This window comes from Rutilus rutilus (assembly GCF_951802725.1).
Source record: "Rutilus rutilus genome assembly, chromosome: 14".
Lineage (NCBI taxonomy): Eukaryota > Metazoa > Chordata > Actinopteri > Cypriniformes > Leuciscidae > Rutilus > Rutilus rutilus.
The window spans coordinates 11,490,901-11,508,011 of NC_140219.1; the positions used below are offsets into that span (position 1 = coordinate 11,490,901).

General features: G+C 37.1%; 1 protein-coding gene across 4 annotated transcripts in view; it reads right to left on the reverse strand.

Annotated features, from left to right (window-relative positions):
• The window catches only part of atp8a1 (ATPase phospholipid transporting 8A1), a 134,271-nt gene that overhangs the window by 48,982 nt on the left and 68,178 nt on the right, over positions 1–17,111 (reverse strand). For all 4 annotated transcript variants that reach the window (XM_084429881.1, XM_084429879.1, XM_084429880.1 and 1 more), the window contains 8 exons: positions 16,658–16,730; positions 14,992–15,097; positions 13,625–13,707; positions 11,124–11,173; positions 10,804–10,873; positions 9,908–9,992; positions 9,283–9,422; positions 5,011–5,149 (listed from right to left, as the gene is read on the reverse strand). In XM_084429881.1, coding sequence (XP_084286007.1) covers positions 5,011–5,149; positions 9,283–9,422; positions 9,908–9,992; positions 10,804–10,873; positions 11,124–11,173; positions 13,625–13,707; positions 14,992–15,097; positions 16,658–16,730 — 746 coding nt within the window. The remainder of the gene's footprint in view (positions 1–5,010; positions 5,150–9,282; positions 9,423–9,907; positions 9,993–10,803; positions 10,874–11,123; positions 11,174–13,624; positions 13,708–14,991; positions 15,098–16,657; positions 16,731–17,111) is intronic.

Below are 17,111 nucleotides of genomic sequence, written 5' to 3' on the forward strand. Positions count from 1 at the left end.
AATCTGAATTGCGAGATACAAACTTGTTATAGTTTTTTTTCCTCAGAACTGTGAGTTTATATCCCGCAACTCTGACTTTTTTTTTCCAGAATTGTGACATGAACTCACTTGCGATAAAAAAATTCAGAATTGAGTTAAAAATGTTATGCGTTTAAATGTTATCTACTGTATGTAAAATGTTATAGGTTTAAATATTTCATGGTGTAACTGGAGGACTAATACATTATGTCTCCTATGAACTGCATATGTGAATACTATGTAGACTTATGTTTACATCAAATTTATGCTTTAGTAGTAAACTCATCAGTCCAGTCTGTCCGTTTAATGGCTTGTAACCATAAACGTCTGCGTTTAGCTTTAAAGGCCGTCTTCGATGACAGTATTATATAAAAATGTGTCACGATTCGATACATATCACGATACTGAACTTAGATACGATATTATTGTGATACTCCAAGACATGGTAAAAAGGTAAACATTTTTTTTACTGTTGATTAAAATGATAAATTTGCTATATCATTGGGGTTGGAAATGAATAGGCTTGGACTTGGTGCTGATAACCCAATGCACAGGACAATGGTGACACCAGAATAAAAGTATTCATGATTCCGAAGCTTAAAATACAGAATTACTTTAGACAAATATGCTTGCACTCTGTCACCCCTACAAGTGATGTAACTGTGACTTCTGCTCCCAAATGGTCAATGAAACTTGTACATGTCAACTTCACTCATTAAATCCAATAAAAATGTTAGTTAGTATAAGAGATAAAAATTTACACCATTAAACGTAAGGCATGTAATTTTGTGCCCTGTACCAAAACAGGTTTCCCAAACAAGGTCCCAAGTTGGTGAATAGTTGCCTTGTATCTGACTTTGCACATTTCAACAGAAAAAATAAATAAAAGATGACACTTCACCCTTAAGGAAATGTGACTGCGCCATTACAAAACTGACCAAATTCAACAAGAGTATGAATTAGTATGTATTTGTGTGCTGCTGTCCTGCCCTGTCATTCCTGTTGAAACCATTTCTGTTGATTTTAAACTTGCATATTCACTAAAATTTCCTGTCTGTGTGGAAAACTGATTTGGTTTCCTGACAGTGACCCAAACCTTGACATATTTCCGCAGCTTCATTCTAACCGCTGGTGGTCTAATGTCACATCATCCCTCTCCAACCCGGTTAAACTAAAACACCCTTGGTAGAAATGATAGATTTTACATTGTGACACCTGCATGATGCAGCATAGTTGTGTATAAATCTGGAAAGGAGGCACTGAGGTTACACTCAGTGGTTGCATTGGCTCTGTACTGCTGCATGGTGGGTTTTCATTCTGTCTGTTGGCAGTGGCTGTGGGTTAGAAGAGGGCATGTTGAGTTGTTTGCGTTGGCCGCATGCTGTTTGTTTGGGCTTTAATCTCTGAGGCTTTACAGTGGCACCCAGTGGCCAGGAGCAACAGCCCAGCGGTAGCAGCACAGTGTGGATAGCTCGCATGTCCTCGCTCCAACTCTCTGCTTAATGGCCTGATACATTAATAAGGCCGTCAGAGGGCTAGTGTGGAGAGAAGAACTGGAGCGGTTTCATGTACTCTGTGCGAGAGGCGGCCAAACAGCCCTAAGTACCCGCTAACCCAAGATTAAACTGCGCTTGACTTCACAGTGCTGGGGTTCACTTCACTTCTGAAAGTTTTTCATATGTTTCTGAAGAGCGCACGTGTGGGAAATGGAGAAACCGTATATTTTTAAACATGCTGTGGTGTTAACGTATGGATTCATGTTTTGAAAGTGACAAAAGAGGTTAGGCTATGTTCACACTGCGAGTCTTAGTGCTCAATTCCGATTTATTACTGAGATACGATTTTTTTTAATGTAGTTGTTCACATTGTTGTTTTAAATGTGGCCAGTATCAGATTCCAGTGCGAACAGATCATGGTACTGGACTGACCCGCATGCGCAAAAGAACGATAAAGGACGGCACGCAGCACGCTGTTATACGGAAGCAAACACAGAGACACTGAAGTAAGCAATTAAGCGTTTATTCATAGTGTGATCTGCCACCGAAGACAGCGAATTTATGCACAGGGAATGTAAAAAACAAAGACGAGGATACGAAAAAAGAGAGCAGAGTTTTAGTCCAGGCGTTTTAAGCCAAAATGGGGGTCAACTGTGAACAAATTGCAACAGAAGCAAACTCAACTGATTTTGTATCCTCAATATGTCCTGAGTAAGGAAAAAAAAGCCCCGAAGAATCCCATTAGGGGAAAGTTTCGAAAAAGACCCAAATATATCCTATTCATACGCCTATTCATTATTTTTCTCACATGAATAGGGTAAAAAATGTAACTTTTAGATATCACCATGAAAATTACTGAGTTGATTACTTATATCAAGACAAACAAAAAATGTATTACAAGTTTTTTTAAATTGTTTGTTACCATGGACAAACGGTGCATAATCTAATTACAGATGTGCTAATTTGCATAAATACCACAACAGATCTAAACACTGGGTATAGCCAGGTGAAAATGTCTTGTTGAATCTTGTTGACACATAACAGTAAAAGACTAAATGTTAAGGTCTGAATGGAACCCATTTAGGCTACCCATGAGCATTAATACACAGAGGCAGGAAGAAGTACTTTAAACCAGCCTTTATTAATGTTTAAGAGATGGGGTTTGGGGCTGGGTCCGTGGGACTGTTTCTGGGGGACGAGTCTGAGGCAAGAACAGGAGACAATGGTGAGTAGAATGCAGGAGACAAAAGGTAGGTAAAATAAAAAGTGAATCCCCAGAAATAGTCCCATCGTCCCATCGTCCCAGCCCCAAACCCCATCTCTGCAATAATAATTAATAAAGGCTGGTTTAAAGTACTTCTTCCTGCCTCTGTGTATTAATGCTCATGGGTAGCCTAAATGGGTTCCATTCAGACCTTAACATTAAGTCTTTTACTGTTATGTGTCAACAAGATTCAACAAGACATTTTCACCTGGCTATACCCAGTGTTTAGATCTGTTGTGGTATTTATGCAAATTAGCACATCTGTAATTAGATTATGCACCGTTTGTCCATGTTAACAAACAATTTTAAAAAACTTGTAATACATTTTTTTGTTTGTCTTGATATAAGTAATCAACTCAGTAATTTTCATGGTGATATCTAAAGGTTACATTTTTTACCCTATTCATGTGAGAAAAATAATGAATAGGCGTATGAATAGGATATATTTGGGTCTTTTTTGGAACTTTCCCCTAATGGGATTCTTCGGGGCTTTTTTTTCCTTACTCAGGACATATTGAGGATACAAAATCAGTTGAGTTTGCTTCTGTTGCAATTTGTTCACCCTTTTTTCTTAAAACGCCTGGAGTATTTTTAAACATTTATGATATGAGCCCTCATGTTTTGCTTGTAGAGCCATCACTGTAATATTTATGAGTTTTGACATCACTGACATTCCACTGATTACCTTCCGCAACTGTCTTGATAACGTCGGGTATGTAACATTTTTGAAGTGACTCCCATGAGCACAGAGTTGTGACGAATGTTGATCTAGAGTGACATAAAAGTCGCATGAATTCCTATATGGCTGTTCAGACTGAGGTCACATTGCAAAACATCTGACCTGTATCGGATCCAGTACCAATTGAAAGTGGAACAAATTGGAATTGATAAGATCAGATTCCATGTAGTTTGTGCTGTTCACACTGTCATGAGAAAAAAAGATCTGTCACACACAGAAAAAAAAAAAATTTATTCGGATTTGGGGCACATTTACCTGCACTAAATATACTTATATCACTAAAAAAATTTATATAAAAAAAAAAAAAAAAGCCTAAAATAGTTAAATAGCATAGTCCTAAAATATAAAATGTTATAGTAATCTAGTGCAGGGTTTTTTAAATTGGAATCCAGGCATGGTAAAGCAATATTAAAATGAATGTGTGGCTATATTAAATGTTAATATAATATTTTTTACATTCACATTCAACAATGATGGCATTATGAAGCGCTTACATTTTCCAGATATTTTAACAATTTGCTTTAGTACAATGATATATTATTATATTGTTGTTTTATTTTCAATATTAAACATTTTATAAGTATCTTTCTTATTTGATGCTTAATATTTTCTCGCACAGTATACATGGGTCGTTATATAAGAAATTGTAGAAATACTAAGTTTGAACACTGCTGGTCTAGTCCATTTGTCTACATCACCTCAGACACATTTTAATGACGCTGGCAACGGATTCTGGAAACCTATACTAGCTGGAAGACTCTTGTCATCCTCCAATTTCTCCAAATGATAAATTACAAAAATGCAAAAAAATACTAAGTAAACACAGACATGGGCGTCTTTATTTTACAGTGCATGCCGGCCAAGCAGAGGTCCAGTAAAAATCCCTTCCTCTCCGAGCGTGTACGTTTTCAAGTCGTGGCACAGCTGGCCGGTGGGCACAATGGACTGATTCAGGATCAGTGTTGGTAGGTGGCCACAGACTGCGCTCTGTTAGGATCTGTTTTTCTGACTGTAGCGTTTAACGTGAGGCCCGTTCAAAAGCCACATTGGTAGTCGCGCAGCTGTCGGGCTAATATGAGATGCCACATCACAGGAAAATAGGAGGGGGGGACCGTTGCCTGTTTTGAAAGCTGGTGGTGGTTGTAGGGACAGACTAGTGCCGGACGGGTCGAGGACACATGCGTTGCATTGCGTCAGTTTTCGGATTAGGAAAGAAACCAAACACCTTGTACCTGTGCGACAGCCGGTCAGGAAGGGCTATGTTTGTTTGAGTGTAAGAGCGAGAGAGGTCTGGAGAAGGATTGTGTATATTTTTGATCATTTAAATTAGGGAGGGAAATACTCACTGGTTAATGTCAAAATATAAGAAAAAAACATTATGCACCTCGTCTGTAAGAGCTAAAGAGAACTAAAATAAGAAAAATGAAGCCCACAGGTTTCTTGAAGCTAAATGTGTATATCAATACAAACAATCCATTATATGTTTTTCTCACCTATGTTGATGGCGGTCTCCTGTTTGTCTCCAGTCAGGATCCAGATCTTAATGTCGGCTTTCATGAGGGTCTCGATAGTTTCTGGTACTTTGTCTTGAAGTTTGTCTTCAATGGCTGTGGCCCCCAACAACTGCAGGTTCTGCAGAGAAAAAGTCAAAAAAATGATATTAATAATATAAATAAACATCAAATGCTGCCGTGATGTGTACAGATCTTCAGGCAGATGGAGCTGGATGAAAAACTTTAAATAATATAAATCCACAAATATGACAGCCTGAAATCATTATAACACAATGTTCATTCATTTGACCAGAGGAGGACTGGCCCCCTGATTGAGCCTGCTATTTTTATTCTCCATTTCTATCATCAGATGGAGTTTGTGCTCCTTACCACTGTAATCTATGGTTTGCTTAGTTTGTGTATAAAAGACATTGAATATTAAGTAATAAGGCATTATCAATTTGACTGCACTGACACTATTGGATGAGAACAATCTTAAGCTGAATTGAGCTGGATGATTACCACTGTTGTCAGCAGAGCTGCTTTATAGCTGAATCTAATTTGTTTCATAATTGAATATTGCAACACAGACACTGTTTTGACAACATTGAACTGACTCAAGCTGACACTATTGTCTTTGTAGAGCAACTCAAGTCAGTTCAGTGCTGATTCAGTTCAGTTCAATAACTGTGTAAAGGTCATCAATTATAAAATACTGTCTTTGTAGAGCTGCTTTACAGCAGAATTTGATTTTAATTGAGTTCATTTTTGAAGAAGTTTGCATTATGTTATTTTCCCGTTTATTGCTTTGAAGCTGCTTTGACATCTGTATTGTAAGCTGTAAGGTGACACACTTATTCATTTCACTCAGATACAAAGAACCGATAATAAAGACAGCCTAATACGCAGATTAAAAAAAAGGCATAATGTACAATCAGCAAGTCATAATTAGAAAACAAACCCAGTGATCAGGAGGATCTTGTATCACCCTTTTAGGGTTTATTTTGGGATAATGACCAGCTGATTTTACAGTAACTCGCTCATTACACAGCTACTTACCAAATAAATAAAAAACATGAGCATGAAATATTGATCATTTATATTTCAAACAATGAGTAGAGAGACTGTGAAGTGATATGAAAGACTAGTACCGCTGTAGGAAATCCTTTATGTTCCATTACACATAAGATTAAACATGGACAAGTGTGTCAAAAGCGCTGGTGTTTTCCTACAGTCAGATGATGATCCTTACAGTTAGATGCAAATGTAGGACCAGAGGGGCATTTGAGAAATTTATCTCATGCTTGGATCACAAAGACTCAGTTATGGGTGTATGAGAGAGAGGGGTGGAGACTGTGGACTGTTAATGTGTTTTTCTCAGGAAGCCCCCAGCCCTTTGACCAGCCATGATCCTATTTGGAGCGGACAGGATTTTGACAGGACCCCGTAGAGGAAAGTCAGCTGCACCATAGGAGGAAAAAAAGAAAGAGCAAACGGCCTCCTGTAAACCTGATCAGTAATGTGGTGAGCAGGACCTCTGATATGATACAACCTTTACTTTATATCATACTCTATTTCTAGTTTAGATTAACCGGGTTCAGAGAATCTGAAAGATTTGGCAGAATTTAAATATAAAATGTGAGCTGAGACTCTGTACTATTTTTGGAAGATAAACTCATCAAGTCAAAATATTTAAGAAATAATGTTTGAGGCATGTGCAAAACTTTGTAAATAACGGTTTTCACAAAATATTATGCAGCACAACTGTTTTCAACATTCATAATAAGAGAAAATGTTTCTTGAACAGCAACTCAGTATCAGAATGATTTCCGAAGGATCATGTGACATTAAAGACTGGAGTAATGATGCTGAAAATTCAGGTTTGCTATAACAGGATTAAACTACATTTTAAAATTTGAAAACATATTTTACATTTTATTGTTGTTGTAATATAGCTATTGTAATAATATTTCACAATATTGCTGTTTTACTGATTAAATAAATGTAGCCTTGGTGAGCATAAAATACTTATTTTTATAAGAATCTTTTTATTATTATTAACTTTTAATGGCAGTGTATTAAAAACGAATATTTTGAGGCAGCTAATATGTAAACCAATCATCTAGTTTTTACAAATCATTTTACATTTGATGTGCCCTCAAAGGGAATGTCAAGAATAATTTTATGTAAACTTAAAGGTATAGTGGAGGATTTTCTTTTTCCGGGTGGATCATCAAGACTATTGGTCCTCCTAGTTGTCAATCATTCTGGTGATATGTTTACGTAAGGCCGTCGTACGTGCTCGTCCCTAGGTAGTTTTTGCTTTCTGCGCATGCGCACTTTCAGGTGTATATGTGTGGTGAGCTACGGTTTCAGCCATTCATTGAAGCTCTCCGTTCTCACCGGGTTTTTTCAAAATGTCTGAGGGTCGCAAGAGAAAAAGTGTCTACGAATTGTATGACAAGAAGAGAAAGGCCTCTGAAGAAAGAAACAAGACCAGAGTGTTTTTGGGAGAATATTTCACATGCTGGCGTCCGCTAAAAGCACAGGTTGGGCTTCCCACTGATGCCTCAGTCGCGAAGTTTCTACTCGACAGGTAAAGTTTGGCATGCTATTTGGAGAAATCCATTTAAAATCACTGCTAGTAAAAGTTAATGTAGGCCTAAGCTATGATTAGCGATGCTAGCCCTGGCACAAGTCACGCAGCAACTTGTAAACAGAGCGTGCACGAGGAGAACTAGGCTCATGCATGCTCTCTCATGCGGCGTTCCCTCTCGGGAGCAGGTAGAGTGTTGCGCATGTGCATTTTTTCAAAAAGTGGAGAGGGCGGTTCTTTTCTAAAATTCGGGAAAATCCTCCACAATACCTTTAATTTAAAAATGATTTAAATTGTGCATAAATTATTTCTCTTATTCTCAAGACAGAAAATCAGATGTTTCAGGGGTTTATATTCCAACAGGAACATAAGGTGCCACCGCTGCCACCGCTGCCACCTGCTGATGGAAATATGTAGTTACATCTGTCAAAGGAGAGGCTTTTATGTTAAATGATTGATTAGAATAATTTTCTCCGAAAAGTTGCCAGCGCTGCTTCAGCCAGTGATTAACGATGGTGGTCGGCCATGTTTGACGAGCACTTCCAGAGCCTAACTTTACACAGGTCCACCACTGTGCTTTCCTCATGGTTTGAGCCTAATCGTTTATACTTCTTCAGATGCCATGTGAGCAGAGAAAACCCAGCCTTCATTGAACAAACTGAAGCTAAGGAACTGTTCTGGGACCTGCCAAACTAACCACCCTACAGGAGAAGACAGGACTGCATTATAACCTCTCAGAAGCACGTGCCATTTGTGAAATATGTTGACCTTTCCTCACACCGTCATTCTTATGAAGACAAATTGCCTGTGAGGATGAGAAGTTAACATAACGTGTCCTTTCTTGCTGGTTTTAATAACTATTTTAAAAGACTATTGCATGTAGGACGACAACCGGGAACATTATCCTGGGTGCCCATGAAGGCATTTACACTACTCTTCAATAGTTTAGGGTTGGTAAGATCTTTTTACGTTTTTGAAAGAAGTCTCTTATGCTCATTTATTTGATCAAAGATACAGTAAAAACAGTAATATTGTGAAATATTATTATAATAAGAAATAAGTATTATATTGTAATATACATTTAAAAAATATATTTCTGTAATGGAATTTAGCAGTCATTACTGCTGTTGTTACATTTCTTATGCAACGTTTCAATGTTGTGTCAGTTGTGCTGCTTAATATTTTTGTTGAAACTGTAATGCATTTTTGTAGGACTGATTTGATAAATAGAAAGTTCAAAAGAACAGCATTTATTTGACATAGAATATAATCTTTTGTAACATTATCAATGTCTTTACTGTAACTTTTGATCAATTCAATTGTCCTTGCTGAATAAAAGTATTAATTTCTTAAAAAATATATATATAACTGACCCCAAACTTCTAAAAAATATTGTACATGGTAATTCATGGTACCACAACACATCCAAAAATTATAGTATAGTCGAAGGTAATACCATGAAACATTTTGGTACTTGTTTGTGAAGGACCATATTTCTGTATATCTGTGTAAAATAAATTTAAGAAATAAGAAATTATGATATATTGCCTTCCCTTGCAGTTTCTCTGGCTTAGTATTGCTGCAGCAAGAACATATCACGTTCTGGAATGTTCTGTGACCTTTGTATGGAGACCACTTTATCTGTGCCCACTGGAAAAGCTATTTGTATGCCTCACCTTTTCAATCAGTTCATAGCTTTCCTCCATCTTGAGTGCCCTGTTTTGGAGAGACGTTGAGGCACGATGATAAACCTCAAGCCACTGTTGGTAGGACGACTCTGAGATGTCGACCACAGCGAAACACAGTGTGCGCAGACCTGCAAAAACACACAAAGATGAATACATGAGCTTCTCTTAGATATGCTAATTCTCAACATCTTCCTGTCCTCAAAAAATCCCTTTCTTCTAATCTTTCTGAAGAAGAAAGCCATCGTCTGTTTTTAGACTGATGCTAATACAGCTGTGGATGATCTCCGCGCAACATGAATTATTCATGCAGGGTATTTAAAAGACAAAGCTACTGATTGCTTGAGGTTCCTATGAGGCTGATACATGTCAGTTGTTCCACCAGGGGGCGGTGTCTTCATGAGAGTGAAGTACTGCAGTACGCCAGTCCTTTCAAGCACGCACATTTCACATCAGTCTCTCACTGATCTCACAGTCTCGCTATGAGAGGATCTGGCAACCATCATCAACACCTACAGTGATTTGACTGGATTGTGGGTGCAGAACAGACTAACATTTGATGACAGACTAACAGAAGAGAGAAAGCAGATACTAGGCAGGTGTGCTTGTCTCTCACCCTCTGTGGCAAACTGTTCCAGGTGTTTCAGGGTGATGTCCTTGTATCTGGAGCTGTCTGCTAATCGCTCATAGATCACGGTGTCCTGGGAGACAAAAACATGGGGCATAATTCTTCTACTCTGTGCTGCCTTCACGGATCACATAAAATGCAGAGGAAAAGAGAGTGATAACATATGTCTGACTAATTCTACATTCTTTCTTTCTTTCCTTCATGAACACATTTATAGTAACACTTTAATATTTGATCCGGTTTTAATGCATCACACAACAGCTGGGATGTGATGTGGGAGGAAAAACATCTCTTTCCATCATTCTCTATCTGAAATCTGCCAGATTTTATTACATACTCTTAACATTTCTTACACGGACATACACAGATCAAGATTATATTAGGGATAACATTTCTGATTGATAAAATGAATAAAAATTGGTTAGGTTATTCAAGGTCGATTATTCAAGGCTTTGTCTGTAATATAAAATATTTGTTGTTGTTCACACATTTAGTTTTAGGCCTAACATAAAACCTAAAACGTAAAATAGCTTTTCTTATCTATAATGTTGTGATTTAAACTGCCTTGTAGCTTTTAATGAACAATTTTTGTGTACTTTTTGTGTAATTTTGTGTGGTTTTTTGCACAAATTGTTTTCAAAGGAAATATTGAGCAAGATGAGAAATAGCAGGTTTTTAACAGGTTACAGAACATGTATAACTGAAGGAATAATTGGCAGATTACTTGAGTACCAAAATAATAATCTGTGCAAAGGCAGTGTGCTTTGTGTAGCTGTCTGGCTCTTCCCTTCTTCACAAGAGAGAGCACTCTAGAGTGGCCAGGGTTTAGTTGCAAGCGTCTGACGGCTCTCTGTTTCCATAGCGACAGACTATGAGATACTCACAGCCCCTTTGCAATAAAGGCGGATCTTTCCTGATGGAGTGCGCATGATGACTGACATCCTCTTCCTGGCACTGTTGGGTAGGGGGAGGGGGTCAGGGTGAAAACAAAACAACACCATCATCCATCACCATTACTATCATAATCATCGACACCATCATAATCATCACCACTCTGAGTAAATAATGATGCTGAAATACAGCAAAACCATAATGATGTTTTTGTTTTCTATCAAGCAGAATGAAAGGGCAGAGCTGAACACATGACAATGAAAATGGAAATGAAAACACCAAAGACAAACCTACGTGTGCAGCAATAATTTACCTTGTGAACTCCAAAACGTGCAACAATTCATATTTCTCCTCCTCTCCAAGCTGTAAGACAGAAAAGCATCAACATTATGTCTCGAGAGGTCAAGGTTTAGCTGTTTAGCCCTGTCCCGTTAGCCTCTGCTGGCAGATGTTGTTTTACAGCATCTTTCTCCATTACTGGACAATAAGCATTTTTTTTTTTCAATCAACATACTGTATAAATCACACATTTCACTATATTATAATAGATATTTTAGCATTTTACTTTGTTACATGAATTGTACAAGTTTCATACAAGATAAATACATACATGCATACATACACATATATAGTAGACTGTGATTTTGTTGCATCACACACTATTACAATAAAGTTAGTTGTCACTGATATCTCTGTCATAATTGGTTAGGACAGTGTATTAGCACAGAGTCTGAGATCTCTACCATTCTCTTAGCTCATTTTGAAAGACTGAACAGGAAATTAAAACTTTTAATTGCTTTTTTTGGCCTCTGTGACTTATGGAGGTAAGCAAGTATGATGATGGGGTAGATGATGGGAATTGTCTTGCACTAAAGGGCCAAAATTAAAGAGTGTTACAGACCAGGGAGCACAAGACTTGCGCTCTTCCCCTGGCGCTGGCATCAGATTAACCAATTACAGTTGCAAAGTGTGACTCCTTGCTCCAGGTCTAAGAAAACAGCAGCGCTTTCTGTCTCGCTAATTAAATTCTCTCTAATCTTCACTCAGCAAGTTTCTATTAAGAGCTCTGCGCAGATATCTTCAGCACATCGGCCGTCTCTCTCACTATCCTCCTCCAGTGCTGCAAAATTTCTCACTTTTTTTCTTTACAACTTAAGAAAGTGTGAGACACAGAGGGGTGGGGAGGGGGGAGGCACTGCATCAAACCATCACATTCCCCAGTTTTTCTCCACTGAGACATCAAGTAGGGTGAGAAATATCGCATTCGATACTGCGAAACAGTCAGAAAAAAAGCTAAAGACCATATATCTTTACTTCAGCTCTTTCTTCATTTCAAATCAACAGAAGCACTTGTTTTTAATTTAAAAAAGTTAAAGACACACCACCCTTAAATGATATAGTACAGAAGTGTTTCCTACATATTTCTGCAATACATAATTAGTCCTAAATAAATACAAAACAAAGCCATACGATTGTGTGACTTTTTTTTCTTACTATTCATTACAATAAAACTCTTTGTATCCAGTAAAGTAGGTCAGATGGTAATTCAGTAACTGCTGAGATGGAATCAGCAAGTTATTTTGTTGAATATTTTTATATTAATGTCCCTTTGGGCAATTCAGTAAAAGAGAGAATTCATGAGAATTATTTGTTCATAAATCAGAATCAATTCATCTTTAATTCAGTCTTCAAACTAACAACTTGGGTAAAATATAAATGGTAACGATTTACAATCTAAAAAAACATTTGGTTACACTTTATTTTAAGGTGTCATTGTTACAGTGTAATTATACATTTAAGTACTGAGTAATAATAATTAACTACATGTACTTACTATAGGGTTAGGGTTAGGATTAGGATGAGGGTTTGGTTTAGGGTTAATTGCATGTAATTATGCATAATTTATAGTTAATTAACTACAGTAATTACATGTAACATATGTAACAATGACACTGTAAAATAAAGTGTTACCAGACATTTATTATTCTTGGTTAATGTTAATTTCAACAGTTACTTATACACTATTATTAAAAAGTTTGGGGTCTAAGATTTTTAAAATAGTTTTTGTCTTATGCTCACCAAGGCTGCATTGATTTGATAAAAAATACAGCAAAAACAGTAATATTATTAAAATTTAACATAACTTTTCTATTTTAAAATAATGATATATGATGATATAAATAATGATTATACATGCCAACTTTCACCATATAATAAATGTTGAAAGTTGAGCTGCTTAATATTTTTTTTAGAAATCGTGATGCATTTTGTTTAGGATTCTTTGATGATTAGAAACTTCAAAAGAACATTTATTTGAAACAGAATTTTTTGTAACAATGTAAAAATCTTTACAGTTACTTTAATGCACCCTGCGGTTTAATGCATCCTTGCTCAATAAAGTATTATTTCTTTAAAAAAAAAATCTTTCTGACCCCAATCTTTGCACCGTAGTGTAAATCTAAAAAAATAAATAAAAAAAATGCCGTGGAGATTCAGTAGCATCCTTGCCGAACAACAGTGCAGAAAAGACTGCATTACAGATCATAAAAGGGTTATTTGTTTCAGACAGAGAGAATGTTCGTTATTTATTGACTCAGTATATAAAAATGAAGTTGCCACAGGTCTGTGATGGCTTCCTCTCTATCATACATTATAATAAGGATATAATGGATCTGTTGAAGAGGGACCCCGGCGTACAAATTGCCTTAAATAGTTCTCCAGAGTGCAAAGTGTGAGTGAGCTATGCAGCATGACAGAGGGTGAGTCACGTTCCTACTGCAACTCATCATCTATTCCCACAACGTCTTTACTTACCGACTCCACAATAACACAGTCTGGAGTTCTCCCAGAGAACACAAAACCCAGGTTTTCTGCTGCCCGAACCAAAGCACCTTCATCTGTGGAACAAGACAGCATTTGGTAAGGGCAGGTGGTGGTTAAGTCACATTGGATAAAAGCGTCTGGTATATGACTACTTGTTCACAACACTAAGCAGACAAACTGTTGGAGATGAGGTGGCACTACTAAAACCTGCTGTTACCTTTTTTTTGTTACAAAAATCACCCGCCCATGCTTCCCATTTATCTCAAACGTGGTCTGGCTGATATTCATTGCACCGCTGCACAGACGTGAAATTAAAATGGGTCACCAGTCTCGCTAAGCCTCAAAGCTAGGGATAAATTCTGACAAATGCTAAAAAGATAAATTATGCATAACCATGAGGGTGTCAAATGCAAGCACCGGAGAGACTGAACCTGCATTAATTAACTCATCTGTTTCTTTGCCTGCATTATTTCACATTCATGAATGTCTTACGAACAAATGATATCTGTTGAGAGGCAACTTGATAAAAAGCATCCTAACAGATTCACAACACTGATCTGTCTCATCTGAACACTGTTTCAGCTCAACACTGATGTCTGCTAGAGATTGGAAAACCAAATCAGAACCATTAGAAAGAGGAACAGGAAATTAAGACCATGCTGTGGCTGCTCTCTTCACTTCCTGTACTCTATCAACAGCAACCAGCTGTCGGTCTTGTCTGAGAGCCTGAAATTAGTTCAATGATCCATTTGTGGATCAGTTTCCACATTAGTAGAACTACATCTATAGATTTATTTGCTATATTTAAAGATGTATCTATTGAATACATACACTACCACTCAAAAGTTTGGAGTCAGTAAGATTTTTTTTTAAGGTTTTTGAAATATGTCTTATGCACAGAAAGACTGCATTTATTTGATCAAAAATCAGTAAAAACAGTAATATTGTGAAATATTACAATTTAAAATTACTGTTTTATATTGTAATATATTTTAAAAATATAAATAATATATAAAAGAACAAATCTGCTTCATTATCAATTTTAAAAAACGTTTTCAGGATTCTTCAAATTAATAGAAGGTTCATTAAATTATAAGATTATAAATGTCTTTACTGTCACTTCTGATCAATTTAATGCACCTTTACTGAATAAAAGAATACATTTCTTAAAAAAAAAAAAAAATCGGTATTGAAATAGCTTTAGAACGGTAGTGTATATATTAGGAAAATCTTCTTCTGTGGGCTTTTTTTCAACACAGTTATATTTGCAATTAATCGATAAATCGACAAGTTTTAAACAACTGACAGCCCCAATGAACAAATATTTGCTGTTTAAGTGTGTTGGGATTTTGACTGACCTGGGGAAGCAGCCTGGTAGGTGATCTTGTTGTCAGTGCGTTCAGGGACAGCCGTGTGACAGATAGCCATCATGGTCATGAAATCTTTAATGACCGGAGCAGTGGGCTGTGTAGGAAAAAACAAAAGCATAAGAAACTAAGAAAAAGAAGACACTCAATCTGTACATATTAATCTTTAGAATGAAACTCATCCTTGATGGTTTGTTCTACAGACATGAATTGGTGTTAGGACAAATTTCGTTTTCAACTTATGTGTTACCTCTTGAATCTGTAACAACGTGCGTATATATTTTTTACAGCTATGCAGATGATTTACAGTTACACTTATCACTACGATCCAATAATCTGACAAGCTTAGATGTTCTCCAATAGGGATGTCTGACCGAGAGCCACTATCGTGATGCCACGCCCCCGAACCCTGTCAGACCAGCCCAGTCTCACAGTCTCACAGCAGTTCGTGAAATGGTCACGTAATTTAATCTATTGATTCACGTTGTACACGTTTATCTGTTTCTTTTTTTCCGTGATGGTCAGCATGATTCCGTAGCATTAAGAGCGACTACGGTAGCGAGTAGTCTGAAAGGCCGAAAATCTGGTTGGTGGGGTGGTGGATGGGTCAAACAACACAGGACTTTCACCCAGGAGACTGGGGATCGTGTCCCGCGTGTCAAGTTTCCTAAACCCAACAGTCCAGTTCTTTTTTTCCTAAACCCAACCGTCCCCGTCATTATCAAGACAATTCTTGAAATCAGCCGCAAATTCTTGAGTCACCAACCGAAAAACCCTGTGCACAAACAGCTTACCTGATTCAATAAAACGCACACATACAAACCATCAAGGTTCAAATAAATATCTTACTCCTGAGTACCTGCACATAGGGCCTTATATTTTTATATAAATTTACAGTAGGCCCGGTTTCAAAGACAGGGCTTAGACTAAGCCAGAATTAGGCCTTAGTTCAATTAGTACATTTAAGTAGCCTTAGAAAAAACAATGATAATTGATAGTTGAGACAAAACAATGGTACTGACATGTTTTAAGATATGTCAGTGCAAGTTGCTTTCAGTTAAAACAGCTCAAACATACATTTTAGTCTGGGACTAGCTTAAGTCTTGTCTGTGAAACCAGGTAAAAAAAAGTCTCACGTCAGTAGAGAATAAAGGCCCGTTCACACCAAGAATGAAAACTATAAAGATAACAATAATGATAACTATATTAGTCTCCACACCAACGCACAATATCATTCTATTTATTCAAAGCGTGCGTTGAAGTTATGTCGTCTACTGCTTTAAATGCTCAAGCTCTTTAAAGCAGGATGGTTTCTGAATGCTTGTCCATGTTTTCATCGTTCATCATTCTGTACCGTTATAGTTATAGTTGTGGTGTGAACTCTGCTATTATTTTATATATCGAACAATTTCTAACACTATATCTTTATCGTTATAGTAATCGTCCTTGGTGTGAACTAGCCTTAACATTGACAAAAGGCCTAGTTTTGTGATTGTACACTACTAAACACCCAGGTGGGCAGAACAGAGCTGATATGAGCAAGAAAAGAGCCGTGAGGGAAGATAGGAGGTGGGAGCGTGTGGATATCAGAGCCTGTGTGTAAATTTCTGGCTGGCTGGGCATGACTGAGCAGCTGTGATGCCATTACAGTACTTACATGATTGCTTTGGAGGTTTTCCAGTAAGCTGGGGTCATTAAATCCAGCTTCCTCTGTGGACTGAGTGCTGTGACTGCATACAAAGAGAGATATGAAGGAAGACAGAGATAAATACAGGAGCAGGTGCTCTCATTTATAAACAAAAGGGCCATTTTGTCTCCCTTCACTAAAAACAACAATTCTCAATCTGTAGTGAAAATTATCTGGAAAATAATGGAAAATAAACTGTTTCCAATTGCAAAGCATCAGTCTGTTTGTTTATGAATTGCCATTTGCTGTACATATTTGAGCCTTAGGGGGTCTGTAGGGGGTGCCAATGATTCTTTAATTTCAATCTAACTTTGGTAAAAATAAAATAAATGCATTTAACTAAATTACATTGAGTTAAAATGAACAAAAGCAACAATTAAGAGGTTGAAGTGTTGCATGCATCTATCAAGTACAATTTTTATTA